General features: G+C 50.6%; 1 protein-coding gene across 1 annotated transcript in view; it reads left to right on the top strand.

Moving 5' to 3' along the window:
• JPH2 (junctophilin 2) overlaps positions 1–17,504 on the top strand; it is a 31,776-nt gene extending 14,272 nt beyond the window's left edge. The window contains exons 3-6 of the mRNA XM_042049513.1: positions 8,559–8,677; positions 12,037–12,827; positions 13,965–14,062; positions 14,976–17,504. Of these exons, the coding sequence (XP_041905447.1) occupies positions 8,559–8,677; positions 12,037–12,827; positions 13,965–14,045 (991 nt within the window). The 3' untranslated portion in view covers positions 14,046–14,062; positions 14,976–17,504. The remainder of the gene's footprint in view (positions 1–8,558; positions 8,678–12,036; positions 12,828–13,964; positions 14,063–14,975) is intronic.
• The last annotated feature ends 1,442 nt before the right edge of the window (positions 17,505–18,946 follow it).

Here is an 18,946-nt window from a genome sequence, read left to right as displayed (position 1 = left end):
GGGCAGCCACACAGCTCCTGCTATAGGTGAGTGCCAGGACACAGCATTGAGGGGATGCTCCTCAGTCCTGCTGTCCCAGTAAAGACACTTCTCACAGAGCTCGGTGTGTTTATAAACAGGATAATCTTGTTTCATCACCCTTGGTTAATAGAAACCCAGTTTCTGGCATCTATTTCTGCACCAGCTGAAGCCCAGGGCTGGGACTCTCCCACTTTGTGTGGCACAGCAGTCTCCAGCTCTGCAGAAATATTGCTGTTTTCAAACCTCTGCCTGATCCTCATTCTACTCATCCACTGGAGCCATGCAGGGAGAGGGCTGTAGGGTTTGGGTGAAGTCTTCTCTGTTCCTGATCCAGTGTGGCCATGGGGACAGCAAGCCCCAGTGCTGGGGTCCAGAGCCAGGATCAGACACCCACCCCAGCTGTGGGACCCCCACCGTGTGTCCCTCCACACAGGGGGGCTGTGTGTGAGGCTCTGTGGGCTGGAGGGATTCAGTGTCACTGGGTGAGGGATGGTGTGATGCCTTCACCCCTTTCTTCCAGCCCTCTCCCGGAACAGCCTCATCCAGGCTGGCTGCAGTTCCAGCACTGACACATTTTTGGCCCACCATGCTCCTTACACGGGATGTGCTCTGACTCTGGAGGAGGGTGCACGGCTTTATCTGTTTTCCACCCACCTCACATGAATTTCCTCAGGCATTTTCATGCCTTATTAGGGTAAGAGGGAACACACACGTTCAGTAGCTCCAAGGAGAAGGCGTCTGCTGGACAGCACACAGCTTTCTCCAGGGCTTCCTGGGTTATCAGGGTTGAGGCAAGCAAGGCTATGGCTTGCAGGGATCCCCTCAAGAGCAGCAGAGATGGGATGGCAGGATGGCAGCCCTAGGGATGGGTACAATTCAGATAGCCAGCCAGGCAGGGAAAGTGGAATTAATAGGCTGTTCATTCCAACCTTGTGGGAAATCCTTATCTCTACAGCTTACAAACACAGAAAGGGAAAAATGAAGTGTGACTTTCATCTGCAAAAATGACTGTGGAAAATGATAGTGTCTCATTCAGTTGATCTGCTGCTGCATGGAACAAGAAGGCTCTGACTCCCATCCAAATGCTTGGAATCAGCCAGCAGGGAGCTGGGCTTTGAAATCATCAAATTCAATCATGCTTTGCTCAGAGGTTATCATCGTTTCAGTGGAATGTGAAATAGCCTTATCTTGAAAAAGAAATAATATTTGAGTAAAACGTCCAATTTAAATAGAAAGCCTGCGATGCAGAAACCTTCCCTCCTTCTGGAGGAGGGGCATTTTTTTCAGCTTGTCCTGGTGCTGAGCCAGAGCCCTTTGGCTTTCTCAGTCCAAGTTTTTTCATTTTTCTCCTGCAAAGCCTGATGATTGTTCAGTGAGGGCTTGCAGGGACCGGGTGTCCCGTCTGCCTGGGTGCACTCAGCAGCCTTGGTTACAGGTGCATGGGAGCTGTAGGCACTGAAGTGTGGGACGTGGACTGGGTGCCCTCACAGCTCCCAGCTCCCTCTCTTCTTTCGGACCTCAGAACTGTGAACATCAACTCCAGAGACTTAGAAGGCTGGGAGAGAAAGGCTCCTACTTTAAATTTTGATAAGTAGTTGGGGTTTGGGGCAAATGCAGTATTTTAAGAAATAGGCCTTCATTTTCTTAAAAAAATTCTGTTGTGTTTTTTGGTTTTTTTGACTGGGGAAAAATCCCCACAAAACAGATACAGCAGTTCCTCACTCCTTTGGTTTGGATTGCTGAAATCTGAAAAACGTTTGATTTAGAAGTTGCTAAAACTTTTGGTTGAAAAAACCAACAAACTTAGAGTGAAAACACAGACTTTCTGACCCATTTTAGTGCTGGTGGATCAGGCAATCAGGTAAAACACACTCCACTTATGGATGCTGTCTGTTTGGCACAGCCTGGGGCTGGGCAGCAGATCCTGGGTCAGGCAGGCTCCCTCAAAACAAATGTCTGCTGCATCCCTGTCTTTCTTGGAAATGGGAATTCCAAGGGCAGGGCAAGGAGCAGCCCCTGCTCACTCAGTGCAGGTGCAGGCAGAGAGGCAGGAGCACACCAGGGGTGGAAAGGCTGAAGAACCCTGATTGCATATGTCCTATAAAGATGTTTTGATGTACTTGTCAGTGGGATAACCCGCTCCTTTCATCTTGCAGTAGTACCTAATTAAATCAGGGTCCCCAGGGCATTTGCTGAGCCCCTTTGGTAATAGTGTCCTGGAAGCTGGAATAAATCACTGGCATTTGGGCATAGCCCCAAGGCTGTGCTGCTCTGAGGGACTTGCTCCTGCTTCTCCGGGCTCCACTCAGTCTGCACCCAGAGCAGCAGAGTGGCCCTGAAAACCAGGGGGAGAAGGAAAGGGTCCAGCTGGCAGCTGCAAATCCCCCTTCTCCCCTAAGATATCTCTGTGGATGCTCTGATGAGCTGCTCCCAGCCTGACTGTGCTGGCAGGACAGGCTCCAGAAGGGCCAGGAGCTGCCTGTTCTGCTTGTCTGAGGCCGGTGCTGTGTCCCTGGGCCGTGGTGCCATCCTGGTTCCAGCAGCCCTTTGAGCCGACAGGCTCTGGCTTGCTCTGCTCCATTTGGAGGCAGTTCTGGGCAGCTGCCGGCTGCATCCTGGGGCTATGGGGGAAACAGAGAGCAGCTGTGGGCTGTGCCAGCCCCAGGGGCTCATCACAGCCCATGGGCTCCAGTGTGGGCTGGCACAGCCAGGCCTTGATGACCGCTGGCCACCCGGTCCCATTCAGCTCCCGGAGACAGATCGAGCAGATCCTCTCGTACGCGGGGCTGGGGTGAGTAGGTTGTGATCTTATTGAAGACAGCTGCAGATCTGTCTGCTGAAAGATTAATATCACTTTAACTGTTCCAAGGGGAAGTATCCCTCAGTGAAAGATGCAAGTGGCTCAGAGCTATTTGGGGCTCAGTATTTTAAAAATTCACCAAGTAATCATAAAGGCTGAGCTCGTTAGGTGGCAGGGAGTTCTGCCAGGCCTGTGCTCCTAAAGCACTGTACAGAAAGGGATGCTTTTCTCTGGGCTGAATGGCCTGGTCATGCCCTTTCTGTGGAAGGAAGGAGAAAAGGTCTGATTTATTCAGCCAAGTAGCCTGAGCATGTACAAAGTGCTACCACTTCTGTGTAAGTGCTGGCACTGAGAGGAAAAAGCCTGGGGTATCTCATGAGCTGCTCTGCAAGGTCAGGATGGTTTCTCTTCTTGGATTTCTGCTTCGGTAGTATGGAGATGTTTCCTTTAGGAGGAAAATTGTGTTGATTTATGCTTATTTCACAATTTAGATCGCACCTTGCAGGTGCAGAGTCCATATTATAAAGCAGCAAAGGTTCATGCACCCCAGGAATGTGAGAGTGGAAGTGGAGTGGGTAGATTCATGTGACTGATGGAACAAAAAGAGCAAAAGGAAGGTGAATGGTACAGCTGTCTGTCAGGGCAGGACACCCATGGGATGGGACAGATGGGTTTGGCTGAGGGCAGGGACAGTGGCATGAGAGGTGGACTGAAGAGGCATATTTAGTCCCATGGGCTGGTTACAGGCAAATGAGGGTGGCAGAGTTTTGCTGGTATCTGCATGCAGGTGGAGGCAGAGGGAGAGACACAAAGGAGATGGATTGGGACTGAGCAGGAAGAAAGGGATGCTCCAGCCATATAGGTGGCACAAGTATGAAGATGGTGTGTCAAATGGAGAAGCCAGAAAGTTCTGTCCTAGTCAGGATGTAGAATCATAGAATTCTGGAAGGGACCTTTAAATGTCATCCAGTCCCAGCCCCAGCCCAGGTGTGTGCTGGTCAGGTCTGAGTCGCCTTGGCCTTCACAATGTGAGCACAGAAGGGACCGTGTTGCCATTAACAAAAATGCTTCTCCAGCTTTCCCTTGATCCCTTCTGAGTGATCTCCCTTCCCTCCCTTCCTGCCAAGACAAACAATTATTTTAAGTTTCTTCAGAAGGACAGAATGATTCCTGCTGGATGCTGGAGTAGGGATTTGGCTGGGAGTGGAAAAGCCAGTTTCCAGGAGAGAGGAGTTTAGCAGAGGACTCTCTTCCTAGAACTGACTCATTAATTACTTTTGCTTAATGGTCTTCTAGACGGCTCCTAATACCAAGAATGGCAACAATCATAGAATGGGTTGGGTTGGAGGGGTGTTCAGTTGGTCCTTGCTCAGGGTTTGCTGAATCAATGGGAGAAGGGAGACCCTGGAGAAGGAAGGACAGTGCTGGACAGGCCTGTTATTCCCCTAATAAGCAAATGTGAAGGTAGACAGCTGAACTGTTCCCCTATTTCTAGCTGCAAGGTTATTGCTGCATCCCCAGGCACCTCAGCCCTGTCTGGTATTTGCAGTATTCCCTGCTAATTCCAATTTCATTTGCCGTCTAATCCAATGTGGATGTGCAAAACCACATAAACTGTCCAAAGAGACGGGCGTGCTGGCTCGGTTTGGGCCTCACCTGTTAGCGCGGTGCTCAGCTGCGGCTCGTGTGTCCACGGGGGATTTTAGCAGCAGTTGGAGGAATGATTCAGGCAGTGTTTCTGGGAGATGGCCAGGAAGGACAGGAGTGGTGCTCTGTCCTGCACTAGTACAAAAACGATTAGAGCATTAGAGCCATGCCAGAGGAGCAAATGAAGCAGCATATGCATTTAACCCTCCCGTCCTGCTGGGATGTGAAGCCTGGCAGCCGCCGTGATCCAGCGGGAGGCAGTGGCAGCAGGGCTGGGACAGGGGCTGCAGACATTGCCCACATGCCTCCCCTCAGCTCGGCACCGGGCTGCTGCTCCTCCTTGCAAAGAATTCACTGGAGCTATTTTTAATAGCACTGCCCAGGGAGATGGCTCAGAGTGCAGTTGGGAAGTGCTCATCCTGGCAGTGCTGCCTTTTGGGACAGGGAGCTCCAGTGTGGGTTTGTAAAGTCCCCTCTTTGTGTTTATTTCCTCCAGCTGGATGTGTTTATTGTTCGTGGCTCACTTTCCAGTGCTGCCTTGAAAAGGGTCTTTTGGATTCTGCTTCTGGCTGCTCTAACGCCTCATGGTCTCTGTTTCAGTTTCCCGCTGAGCTCCTCTATCTCCAGACTTCTCCTCTGCTGGTTTTTGCAGGGGCTGTTTAGTGCAGAGGTGCTGGGAGCTGACAACACAACAGCAGTAAATAAAAAAAGTGTGGCCCTGATTAAAGTGTGCCTGAATAGCATCAAATTTATCAAGGCTGGCATTTCCTTTTTGTGAAAGCTCATTCTGCTTTTTGAGAAGATCTTAACCTTGGAAGAAATTTTTCCTCTTGCACGTTTCACTTCTGAGGTTTGAAAATCACCTTCCTGACACCCTCAAACCTCCCTGGGCTTTTTCTTTCCTTAACTCCTGCTCCTGGCAGACCCCAGGCCGTGGGATGGGACAGGCTCTTGTGCTGCGTGCACTGGGCTCTCCCAGGGCGGCTGGCGTTTGTCTCCTGCTTTGCTGCCAGGGCCAAGTTTTCCTCTGCGCTGAACTCCCAGGCTCTGCCAGCCACATGGATAAATAATAAATTCAGGGATACTCGAGGCCAGTTAGATGTTACTGTTATGGCTGGCCCCTTTCCTCTAGGCTGGACTTTGTCACAGTGCTACTAAACCCTCAGCGTGGGTTTTTTGGAGGGCTCTGAGCAGCACTGCCTTCCCAAGGTGCGCTGGGGATGTGCAGCTCAGCCAGGGAAGATGTACTTAAGACACCATACCATGTCTCTGAAAGCCAAGCATTCATCACCTGGCTGCTGCCATATAAGTGATCTCAGCAACGGAGGGACCCAGCACAGGGCATCAGCATTCCTGCTGAGGCCAGGCTGCTGGCTGGGAGAGCAGTGCTCTCCTGGGATGCTGACAGGGCCAACATGTGGTCTGCTGGACGTGCCAGATTTGAAAATGCAGCTGTGTTGACCATAGCCCCCCACAATCAAACACTTCTGGATGACTTTGCAAGCAGGGGGACAGGAGCAGAGGTCAGCTGTGTCCCACAGAGTGAGAGGTGCCATGGGGGCAGTGCAGGATGCCAAAGTTGTGCTGCTCAGCTTCTTGTCACCGCTGTGTGCAGCCCGGGAGCTGCCCCAGAGTGTCCCTGGCCTCACACCCCTCATTGTAGAGCCCTGCTACCCCTGAGGCCGTGGTGTCTCACAGTGATGGCTCAGCTCCCCACCACCCAGAGCGTCCTCACTGAGCCTCTGCAACCCAGGCTGGATTTTCTTGGTCTTGCCATCTCTTCATCTGCAGGAATTGCAGCCAAATAGCATCCAGCAGTTTCTCTAGAGGAAAGCAAAACTCCAGCAGGAGAAAAGCATAATTGGGAGCTACCTCGTAACCTCCATCATCCCCAGGCTGTTCTCTTGTGTTGCCCCCAGGTGCTGGGAGAGGGCTGAAGCATGCAAGGAGCCATCTGCACCCACTTGGTGACATGTTCAGCTCTGTCCTTACTAGTGAGAGCAGACCCCACCTCTAGTGCACTTCAGACTACTTCTTTGGGAGCTACTTTGAGGAAAGCACTTGCCAGGAGCTGCCTGCTGCTCCCCCAGCTGGAGCCAGCTGGCTGATTGTCTGGCTGGGAATTGGTCAGGATAGCATCTGCCTGGCTCAGAGAGCAACTGAAAGGGAGAATTTTATCTCTTGATGGTGAATCTCATCCTCCAGAAGCAGCAGGACAAAGGCAGAGCCTGGAGCATGTCCTGCCAGGATGAAGAGCTGGATGCTCCCTTTGCAAGCCTCTTCCCTGGGGCTGGCGCCAGGCAGGCTGTGTGCCCCAGGCACAGCACACCCAGCCCACTCTGATCCCCCAGGCATGGAGAGCACAGACTCATCCCCCCTGGCCCCTGCCAGATTATAGTGGAATTAATCACGCTGATTATATGCTACCAAAAAAGGAGGTGCTTTCTCTGTCCAGAACTGGCTCAGACCCCCTGCTTGCAATCAGGAGCTTAAAAATGCTGTTTTCTGCCTCATCCCGTCTCTGGGTTTTTCAGGAGCTGTAGTAATTTTGGATAAAAAGACCAAGAATGACTGCAATCCCAGGCAGCTCAGCCTGCAGAGAAAGTGGGGAGATAGATAACATGTGAGTGTGGGCAGGGAGGTGAATCATGGCTCCAGCAGAGTGGGATGTCATCCCAGGGAGGGACAGGCTGAGCCACAGCAGCTCTGCACTCTCTTCTCTATCGCAGGCTCTGAAGAGTGTTTTTGGCCCCTTGTCAAGTCACACTGTTGCCTGTATCAGATGGGATTGATGCCCTACTTTTAGTTCTTTCCCTGGAGCTACTCAGAATGTCATATGTGTGCATCTTCTCTCTTGTAAGGGTCTCAGAACAGCATTTCTATCACCTTTTCATTGCACCTGTTGAGTATTCAGACTTCAGCTTGTCTTGTCTGCCTACTTCATCTTAGTTTAATGGGAAGGAATCAATCCTTATTTCATGACTAACAGTCCAAAAATTCCTCTGGAGTGTTTTCACTGCAGGAATGAGAACTGCATCTTTCCTCCTTTTTTGTCCTAAGACATGACCAGATACCAACCTGAATCTGAAAAGGACTCATCAGACACCCTACGACCACAGTAAAGGTTGTAATTTGGGGTGAATTGGTGTTTGAGGAATGCTAACTGCTTATCACACAAAAATATGTGGATTTGTATGTGAAACAGGGAATATGGGGAGCCTCAGAAAATATGACAGTGAGAGCATGGGGAAGGCAGCTCTCAGCAAGACTTGAGTGTTACAAAGCAGCTGCATATACTGTGCTTCACCCGCTCTTATTTTTAAGGTGCAACCTTGCTGTTTGAAGTCAGCTCCTTCCCAGACTGTGAGCAGCTGGGCTGTAAAGCCAGCCCTGCTTTTAGCAAAAAGATCACAGGGCCCCGAGCATGAGGCATGTGAGGAATATGACAGCTGGCCAGTAAAATAACCCCCATAGCCTGTAGCCCTATGGAGCAAGGAGGAGATGTGCTGGGAAAGAGTGGAGAGGACTCAGAGAGCCAAGCTGAGAGGGAGAGAATAGCTCTGATGAGGTCAGCCCCTCAGGCTGCAGCGAGTAAAGGAGCCCCTGGACAACGCATGTTGTTTGCTGGAGAGCTACAAGAGAGAAATTTGGGGTAAAACCTGTCTTATGTGCTGAGCAGGGGCACACTGCCTCTGCCGAGGTGCAGCAGCTTGGGACTGGTGATGCACGGAGGAGTTCAGCCACCAAAGATGCCTGTGTGATGCTTGAGTCATTCCTCTGAGCAGCACAGCAACGAGCCCGTTCTGCAGCACCTGCTGCCTCACTGCAACACAGGAACGCGCTCATATTTGCAAATACACCTGCCCTGTTCCCTATGTGCAACCTTTCCACCTTGAGTATCTGGGCTCCTTCCTCGTTGAAAATCTGCTCTTCTCTCCCTGAGTGTAGGGTTTTGGTCACGTGGGCAAGTTCTGAGTGCTGTTATGCCAGATGGGCTGATTCAATTTTGGTGCCAGCCAGTGTTTGCTGGGTGAGCTGCGATGACCTTGGCTCAGAGAGCGCTCACTGTTTTTCCCTCTTCTCTCTGCAGGACGGCTCATGCCAGAGTCAAGGCTGAAGGGTCTGAGCAGGCAGCTCAGGCAGCCAACAACGAATCGGGCATAGCCAGAATGATGGCCAGGGAGCTCTCCCCAGACTTCTACCAGCCAGGTAGGATCAGAGGCATCTTCCAAGAGGGGTCTTGCAATTTCCATGGGGAATCCATTCAAGTGCTTCACCCACTTTGTAATTCCACAGGTTACCCTCATGTTTATCTTAAATCCTCTTTTGCTCAATTTCAGCCAGACCCTTGCCCTGGCTGATTTGCTATCCTCCTTACACCACTGTTTTACTCACTGTGTTACCATAGCCTGGAGAAAAAACCCACAGCTTCTCGACTTCTCATGTTTTTCCACACACCAAAGCCCTCAAAACAACAGGCAGGACAGGCAGCAAGCTTGGGGCTATCTGCAGTTCTCCTGTAGATACATCCCTTGTGGCTTTTTCTTGGAACTGTGTTGCACATTGACTCACAAACCCATATCCTGTGGGGCCTCAGAACAATCAGACTCTGCTAATTAGGGTCTGTAATATCCTATAAGAAAGCAGCTAATACGAAATACTATTTCCTTGATTCTCTATTCATTTGTTAGCATCACTGCTAATTATTTGGCTGGGAAAACACTTGGGAGGATCCTTCTGTGAGACCAAGCACTGAGGATTAGTAGATGGGAAATGTAATATTAGAAGCAGCATTGTGAACGCCATTACCTTTCCCTGGACTGAGTTAGCTAGAGATATGCTCTTCTTGGAAAACTTCCCTTTACAGAGAGGGAAGGTAATAAGAGAGCAGAAAATAGAATTCCAGAAGCCTACATTTTCATCCTATCTTTCTTATTATCTGGCTTTATTGCCTGGAGTGAGTGTCCCATGGTTACTGAGGCAAGATCAGAAGGGACTATCACAGCAGCAAAACTGGGGGTAGAAGTCAAAGGTTGACTCGTGCTCAGCAAAACCTGACACCTGCCCCTGCTCTGATTTCGGTGTCTCTGCATCTCCTGTACCACACCTTGGCACAGGGCACACAGTGGGAAATGGGAACAGCTAACAGCTGGTGCCTGGCTGGGGAGAGTCGTGCTGACAGTTTTTCCTAAATTCCCTGTACTCTCACCTTGTGCTGCACCTACAAGCTGGGGAAACACCTTGCTGCAGGGCTGCCCCTTCCTCCCCATCACCCAGCAAGGCCCGTTGGAGCTGGCTGTGAGTAGGGAAACACCAGAGCACCTGGGTGCGGGCATGAGCCAGCCTGTGGCACTTCATTTAACAATGGCTTGATCCTCACATAAGCCCCCCAGCTGCCACTCACAGCTCTACATTCACCCTTTGCACACTGGGGTATTTATAGCACAGAGACAAGGGAAACTGGAATTCCTGAGGGGAGGTTTTGGACATCTAGCTAGATTATTTTTTCCAGCCATGGCAATTGAATGAGACAATTGAAACAGTCTCTGTAAAACACTTGGGGCAGCCTGACCTCCACTCCTGGCTCCTCAGGTGCTGGATTCTCCTGCTGCTGTTATGTAGAGCCTCACTTGGGTCCTGGCCTCTCTTAGTGGCCTTCTAAGCTCCTGATGCATGTTATTCTTCTATGATTCTTTTAAACCTCTGAATTCCCAAAGTGCACAAGAATATGTCTCTGCTTGCATGGTTGCACCATCCAGGAACAAACAGACAGCAGTCCAGCCTTGGATTTTGCTAGGACTGAGAGCTGCTGGTCACACAGCCAGGAGAGCCTAGCAGTGTTTGGTAGCTGTATTTCTCCCTGCTATCCTGGCAGATAGACCATGCTGTGTCTGGCAGAGGCAGTCCTGCTCAGCAAGCCTCATATCCCTAGTAACTGTTGAGCCCTGGATTTCAGTTAGGGTATCATCCCTAGTAACTCAGAGGAAAGGATGTAAGCCAAAACCCTTGGTGAAATGTACTGGGAGATGAAGGTGGGGAGGTGAGTGCGTGCCCTCCAGGCAGTTGGGGGATTTTGTGTTGTAAATTATTCAGGAAGAGAAGAAAGCAGCAGGAGAGAGCAAGGAGCCTGGAGCTGCAGGCAGCCTATTTTGGGGAGTCTGAACAACTGTTGGAATGGCTTCCAAATAACTCACTTGCAGCCAGAAATAAATGGCCCTGAATGGGTCACCTGCTGGTTGACAGGAGTGTGCAGGCGGAGCAGAGCAGCTAAAATCAGTGCCCTCCTTTCCCCACTGCCCCTCCAAGCAGAGGCATTGCCTGCATGGACAGGAGGTAGCAGTGTGCAAGTCATATCACTGACTTACGAGAGGGAAAGGAGCACCAAGCCAAATTTCCCAACCAGACTCAGGTCTGCATCAGTCCTTGAGATGGAGGAGATGAAGGGAGGGACCTCAAGGCAGCCAGGGATGGTGTGGCTCCAGGATCTGTGTCATTCAGGAGCACAGAGCAAGCCCCGTACATCTGCACCCCTTAGCATCACTGCGGTAGAGCAGAATGAGGCCAGAGGAGGTGCTTTTCTTCCAAACAAGCTGCTCTGTGACCTCACACAGCCCAGTAGGAGCATGATGCTCTTATTCTCACTTGCTATGAGCATCATGGTGATGTGTGGGGACCCTTCTCCCAGTGTGTGGAACACTGTGGAGGGTTGTTATTCCACAAGATATTCCCACTTTTTTGGTGATGCATTTTGGTGGATATCTTCAGTGCCAGGCTCTGTCTGAATTCCCCTGACCCAGGCTGGGCTGCAATTTGCAGTGGGGTTAATAAGAAGTACAGATTTAATGGTAGGTGAACAATTAACAATTGAAGTGAGGCAATGTTGCTAGGAACTCACAAGTCAGTGTGTGAGATGAGGCCAAAATGAAATCTGAAGCCCTGAGCCACCCTTCCTGATGGTGCCAGGTAATTTTGCTGCTGTTGTGGAGCTCAGGGAAGACAAGAGGGCTCTATAACTTCCAACCCTGCTCCATATATAAGAAACGTATTTTTCCCATCATGAAGGATGGCATGTAGATCACTTGGGGATCCTGTCTTTCCTGATGACACTGGTCTCCTGTGTATCACTGGTGAAGTTGTCATGCTGTTAGACACCAAGGAAGCCACATGGAAGAATTTCCCAACCATTAAATAAAAAAATCCCAAGCTTGGTTGGGAGCCGTATCCTCCTTAGCCCCAGCATGACCCGTCTGTATGACCACAAGAAGCTGGGCTGCAGATTTTCACTGTTTCTTTACCCTTATCTGCAGCTCCTGCCCACTCCTTCAGCTCTTCCCAACTGGGCAGCCCACAATAAGGCTTGAAGCCTTCAGCTGTTCCTGGAGGAAATTCCTCCTGGTGGCAGGGTCCGGTTTGGGAGTACTTCCTCTCCCAAACTCCAGCCTGGACCCTCGCACCGTGGTCCCCAAACCCATTGGTGCTGGGGGCACAACTGCCAAACCACGATGGTGCCGTGGCACTGGGGTACCCAGCCCCAGAGTGACTCCTTACACCAGCCCTTCTCTCCGCAGGCCCCGAGTACCAAAAGCGGAAGCTGCTGCAGGAGATCATCGAGAACGCGGAGCACGGGGTCAACATGGAGGAGGAGGCGCTGCGGCCTGAGGCTGCCCCGCCGCCCCCCACGCCACCCGAGAGCCCCCAGCTCCACGAGCAGGAGGAGCCGCGTCCCCGCGCCAGCCCGGCCCCCAGCCCTGCCGCCACCCCTCCTGAGGCCAAGCGAGCCAAGCCAGCCCCCCGGCAGGACGGGGCTCTGCGTCCGGGCAGCTGGGCCGAGGCAGGCGGGCGGGCAGGCGGTGGGAGCCCAGCACCCTCCGAGGGTGAGAGTCGCCCGGCCTCGCGGGGCCGTGGCCGTCCCGCCGAGCAGATGGAGATTGGGCCACTGCAGCGCATGGCGCGCGAGCCCGACGTCGAGCTCTTCAAGGGCTACCACAGCTACGCCGTCCGGACATCCCCGGTCACCCCCGCCACGGACTATGAGGAGGAGCAGTTCCCTGAGAATGAGCCGCCCTCTCTGGAGCCCCGGGGGGAGCCCCAGCGCCGAGGGGGCACCCCTGGCCCGCCACAGGGCCGGGAGGAGAAGCCATCGGTTGTGGCGGAGGCCAAGCCGGAGCCACCTCGCCCCAAGGAGCCGCAGCAGCGGCCCAGCCCTGAGCGCAGGGCCGTGGGCCGGGCTGAGCCCGCGGCCGACAGGAAGACTGAGGCCAGGGCACCAGGCCGGACGGAGCCCAAGGCAGGGGCCAAGCGTGGCCCGGCCCAGGCGGCGGCAGTGGTGGCAGCACAGAAGGCGGAGGAGTGCGAAGAGGTGATGTGGGGCATCCCTGGGAGCCCCCTGGGAGCCACATTTGCCTTCTCTTTATTGTTCCCCATGAGGTCTGGCAGGACCCAGAGGGATGCAGACCTCCCGGGCCTGGGGCTGCAGTGGGCCCCGTGTGGTTCCTGGAGGATCTTTTTGGGATCATAGAGCCCGCTGGAGGAGAGTGTTGGTATCCCCCTGTCGTGCCACCTTCCCAGCCTGCCTTGCCCTGGGTGCTTGGTCTGACATTCATAACCCTCCTGTTTTGACCTCCTCTCTTTACCTGTGCAGATATGCTTTCAGACACATCGTATTTCAAAATTTACACAAAACCAGGCATCTTCCAATTGATTCTATGCACTTTTCTCACCTTCTTTTCCCACCCCATTACCAGCCAACTTGGATGTGAAAGTTTGGGGGGGAAAAAAAACAGGAAAAGCTTGAGTGTGTTTCTCTTTTACCTGTTACATTTACTTTTTTTGCTCTAGGGGCACCTCATGAGCTGACCTGTGGTGTTAAATCACCAGCCAATTTCCCAGGTTTAAACTACAGTCACTGAAACTCAGTTTTGCTCTTAGCAAATACAGCTGGAAACCCAGACATTTTATTAGCCTTCTGAGTCCCATCTTGCAGCCCTTTGGATATGAATGATTCCAATGTGACTTTAGAAAAGCACAGCTTGGAAATACTTTGGTCTGAAATTACAGCAATCTCACATAGGTTCATTGGGGTTTGGAAACAGATGATCTTCAAGGTCCCCTTGCAAACCAAAGCATTCTATGATTCTATGATATTAAAAATGGCAATGTTACAAACACAGGCAATGTGGATGGAGAAGGGAGTTGGGAGGAGCAGCTTGACACGGGATCAGCAGTTCATGTTCCTGTGGTCAGGGTCTCCTTTAATCTAATTTAACTGCAAAAGAAGCCTGATTTAACCTTCTTCAAATGAATTTATAGGGAAGAAGTAAGAATAGGATAGGATAAACATTCCACTAGTTTGAAATTCAGGCTGGTTGTTAAGTGCCAGATTTCAGTGCACCAGGAGGGGGTGATTGCAGTATTTTTGAACAGCAGAATCCATCTGTGTCTGTCTCCTCCCCTGGAGCTGTGGTGTGTAATACTCTGTTTCGGATTTTTCCTTCAGGGACCTAACACAATTGTGATCTGCATGGTCATCTTACTGAACATTGGTCTGGCCATCCTATTTGTACATTTTTTGACATGATGAGCCTCTTGAACAAGGTAAGAAGCAGAATGAGATTTTATCCTCAATTTGTAGATGTCACTGGATGTTTTAAGGTTGACTCACTTTTCATAAAATGTAGTAAAATTATTGCATGAAATTATTTAATAAATTTTCTCAGAATTAAGAACATAGACTGTGTTGGTGGGATACAGTTGCATCATATAGTTTTGCCTTCCCAGTACCATGGGCGTGTTTCATGGGGTGAGACTTCCAGTGCAAGAGTGTGTGATGTTAAATTTGAAATTTGTTTGCTGCAAATACACTTCAAGAAACACTTTCAATTTGCTGTTCCACCGTGGCTGCTGCCAGGTAAATCATGCATTGAAGTATTTCTTGTTGCTCAGACCAGCAAGAGGCAAGAACACATAGAAAATATGAAATTGTGAAATCTGCAGCTTTAATTGCACCAGTGCTAGTTCTTCAGTGGTTGTTACTGTGGTTTAGTAATTGTTTTACTAAACATGAGCCAAAATGTCTATAAGGTTAAACTGGATCTCACTCAGGCCTTCCACTTGAACTGGGATAAGGGTTTGCATTTGGATTTGGTGGCAATAAAATCTTGTGAGGTTTCTCATGCTTGTGGGACTCCTATAGACAGGAATGTGTCCTGAGCTTGCACAAGATTTTTGTCACCTTGGGCTCAAATATTTCAAAAAAATCCGCTGTCAAGGCTGAACCTGACCCTTGAGCCTCATGTGAACATAACACAAGAGGCACCTCCCAAGCCCCTGTGGGGATGTTGGGCTGCCTTCCTGAGGGGAATAAAACTGCTCTGCTGGGCACTGCTTTCTGTCATGTTATTAGTCTCACTCAGCCTGCACAGGTGAAAGCCTTGCAGACAGCTGTGGTAATGTGTTGGTCATGTGTTTTGCTCTCCCTTGACTTTCCCATTTATCTGTGTTCGGCCAGGCGTTGCTGCTGGCGGAGACCTCAGACCTTGGCGAGGATTAAAGCTCAGCCACCTGGAAACACCTAAGAGGAGGACTTGAGGAGGACAATCCTAAGGTTGCATTGCAAACATCAACCTTAAATGAGAGCGTCTGAAGATCAGTTCAGTTTCCTGCTCCCAGGCTGTGGCTGGCCTCTACAATCTACCAAGGAAAAGCCAGGGTTTCTGCGCTGTGGTCTCCTCTTCTTTGTATAAAATAGCAGTTGCCTTAAATTATTCTCACCAAAGCCATCAACTGTCCTGCCATGCCAGGGATGGGGGATTTATCTGTAGCTGTAGGAAAATGAGTGAGAAGGTCTCATGCATTCACACTGATGTGTTCTGTAACTCCCTTGGTTGACTCGGTGTCGGAGATTTTCCAAAGATTACCATCCGTGGCATGGAGATGAGGCAATACAGCAACCAGAATGACTCATGAGAGCTGTGCCATGGCTCGGGGTGGACGATGCTGCTCTCCATGCTTGGAAGTCATCCGAAGGGATGAACAAAAAGTCTTTTCTTTCCCCTGTCACCTGGCGTCATTTTCCATGTATGGAGGACTGAGAGGGGGAGCAAGTTGAAATTGGGCTTGTTGAAGTGTGACCCGAGTCCTGCCCGTGGCGGCCGATGCACCACAGATGGGGCCGCGGGGTGGGGTGTGAGGGACTGGTGGATCCAAGGCTGTTGGTGCCTGTGGGGGTGCTCTGGGTGGAGATGGGGCCTGTTTTGGGACCAGGCACCATCCAAGTGCTCTCCTGCCACCAACAATGCTCTGCACAGAAGCGTCTTGCAGTGGGTGGCTTCCCAGTGTAACGGGAAAGGAAGGTGTGCTGAATTTGTCCCTTTACTCCTTTTTTTCTAAGAAAATGTTGTGAGTTACAGTGACAAGGAGGTTCTTGCTGAAAATGCCTCCGTACACCTGCAGGTTACTCCCCTTGGTGTGCCAGGCTGCAGGGGGGTCCTGGGCTCTCACTGCGCTGAACGAACAACTTTCCAGCCAGAGGATGCAGGGTGGCTGTCGTGGGAGAGGTTACCTTATTCCTGAGAGGAAAAAGGTGCAGAGATGTGAGTGACTGCAGTTTATTTGGGTGTTGGGCTCAGAAATACGCAGCAGCCAGGCTTTCAGCAGTGGCAGAGTACAGTGGGGCAGTTGTGGCTGTTGCTCGTGTGTGCGAGGCTGAGAGGCCTGGGTGATTTGCACCGATTTTCCCAAATCTGCGACAGGGAGTGACCTTTGGAAGGAGATTGTCCACCATGATCTGCTCTGATCCTTGGCAGTGCGAGCTTAGAAAGTCAGCACAGATGAAGTTACAGTTTAGTGTGAGACTGAGTGCTTGGACATGTTTCTTCCTTCTTTTAAGAGCAATGTTTATTTTCTATCCCTTTTTAAGATAATCAGAGATGTTATTTATAGTTGGTTGTGCACCTCTGTGTATCCTGAAGTCCCACAGCACAGGACTGGGTGGGAAAACCTTGTTGGACTGGAAAGAATGGGGAAATGATAGTTAAGGAAAAAAACCGATGCCTGGTCTGATTCAAAGGTCAGCCTGAAAGGATTTCAGAGACGGAGTGGCAGACACACAGGGGTTTACACTCACTGGAGACACGGGGCAAAACCTGCCTAATTTATCTACTCTAGTTATGGCATAAGAGAGTGAGAATAATTCAGTACTTTTCTTTGTGAACCAAGTCTATTTTTTAACCTTATTCAGCTCAGGAACATTGCCACAGTAGCAAATACGTGGTATTAAGTGTGGGAGAAGTGAATGTGATCCTTTCCTAAAAGCCATGTGGCTGTACCAGTCCTGAGAAAGCTGTGCAGCATCATCTACACTTCCACAGAGCATAGTTTAGTAGCAATTTGCTTCTTTTCTTTTTTTTTTTTCCTCTCCTTAAATATAAATGTATTGCAAACCCCAGGCTCTGCTGCCTTTGACGTTTTATCTCCATTTGCTGGCATTCGCTTGCCAACTCTGCAGTTTCAATATGCCAACTGCTTTTATTCACCACCAAGACAATTTCCATTGAGAGACCTGAGGGGCTTTTATTTATCACTAAGCACAAAAATGGATATTTTTCAACAGTGCTAAGGTAATTCCTTCCCCCTGCTATTTTTTATGCATGTGATATGCACTTGGTAATGTGCTTTCCTTCTAGTAGCCTTCTGAGAATAGTAGGTAGATTTGCTTTTATGTGACGTATAACTGTATCCATATTGCACTGAGATATGGATATATATACACAGAGAGAGAGCCCCTTAGGGATTTCATTTTCTTAGATGCAAAATACCAGATTTACCTCAAACTGCATGCTTTCAAAACTGACTAGGATTTTGTGTTATACTTTTCAGGTCTTACAAAGATGCAGATACCTTTCACTCTTCACACAAAAATACCTTCATCACAGATTTTGCAAGCTGTTTACTACAATCTGTGTACTACTGTCCAGAGTTTTCTGTCGGTTGTTCTGCTGGATTATGTGCAATAATAAACAGTTATCTGCTCACTCTATCCGTGTGGATTTTTGCAGGGGAATCTCCAGGTTTCTTTCCATGTTGATGCATTCATTTCAGTCTTAGAGGAGAGAGTAGTGCAGAATTTCATTGGTGGCATCGGGATATTTTTTAGCTTTTTCCTAATTACCTGTTTCAAAATTTTGCATTTTTTTATTGATGGGGGTACTTTGCAAAGAGAGTTGTTTTCACTAACTGCTTTTAGGCAGCCTTTAAGGACCCTGCGACTCTCTGAGCACACTCCATGTGCTCCCATCGTGCTGGCCTCTGGCAGGGGTTGCACAGGGCCAGGAGGAAAGGCAGCTTGCTGGCCCAGAGCCTGCCCAGGGCTGCTGACAGGTTCCTTTGCTGCCTCCCGACCCCAGGGCTGCTGCCAAGTTCATTCCGAGCTGTGCGTCACTGGCTGCTCCTCCTGGCTTTGGGGAGGAGTGATTCTCCACTGCCTGTGCCCCATCCTCTCGCTCAGCCTCTTAAAACAGCCTGGGTGAGAGGAAAGCCAGGCACGAGGTAGAGGGAAATGGCAGCTGGGTCATTTGTGGGGGAGGATGGAAGACCAGAGCCCAGCACCAGCCCAGGGCAGCAGGGCCCTGGGGCCTGAGGAATCCAGAGTAGCTGAAACCTTCTATCCTTTTTCTATTTCTGGAGTGTCTCACATGAACAAAGCCGGACTGTGCAGAGCGACTGGTGGGACGCAGGCTCAGCCTTCATGGGCAGGAGTGCTGCCCCTAGCTTCTGTGGGTGTGAGGGGTCTCGTGGCAGAAGATTTCATGCCCTGGTAGAGACCTAAGCAGCTGAGTTTGATGAAATTACGGCTTTACTCTCCTCTGGGCTTGCTTTGCTTCTGGTATGGAAGGAACCAGCTACATCTCATTCATCAGCTGAGGGCAGCAGGGTAACTGGAGCCTTGTGCACCTCATAAATCTCAGGCTGATGAATGGAGCAGGTCTTTGGCTCATGTATCAGAGGCAGCCGGGAGGAAGGTGGGCCTGCTGCTGAAGCAATAACACATTGCTTTAAAAGTATTAATAAAGGCAGAACAAAAAGCCTGCACCTTGCCCAGGGGAGGGGGAACAGTGCTGGGCTCTCTGCCTCAATAGCTGCTGGTTTTAGGGATAACCTCCCCACAGTGTTCAGCCAAGTGTCCCCAAGTGCAGGCAGGGAGGTGTCTGATATGTGAGAACCAGGCTAAAGGCACTGGCCTGATCCTGTGTCGAAGGGCAGGAGCCTTACCCTCCACTGGTGTGAGGAAAGGTGCAATCTGAGCCCCAGTGTCCTTTGACAGTGACCTGCTCAGGCATCCTGGGGACAGCCATGCTGTCCTCCACCATTCTTGTGGGGCATGGGGGCTCTCAGGAGCAACCCTCTCTTTTGGTCCTCATCTTTGCACAAGTAGAAGGGTCAGAGCTGGGGTGAAGGTGACCCTGACATTGAGAAGGTGCT

Source organism: Corvus kubaryi, unplaced genomic scaffold, assembly GCF_017639235.1.
Source record: "Corvus kubaryi isolate FWS band 111438036 unplaced genomic scaffold, C.kubaryi_AGA036_p1.0 134, whole genome shotgun sequence".
Lineage (NCBI taxonomy): Eukaryota > Metazoa > Chordata > Aves > Passeriformes > Corvidae > Corvus > Corvus kubaryi.
This window is presented reverse-complemented; position numbering and strand designations above follow the sequence as displayed.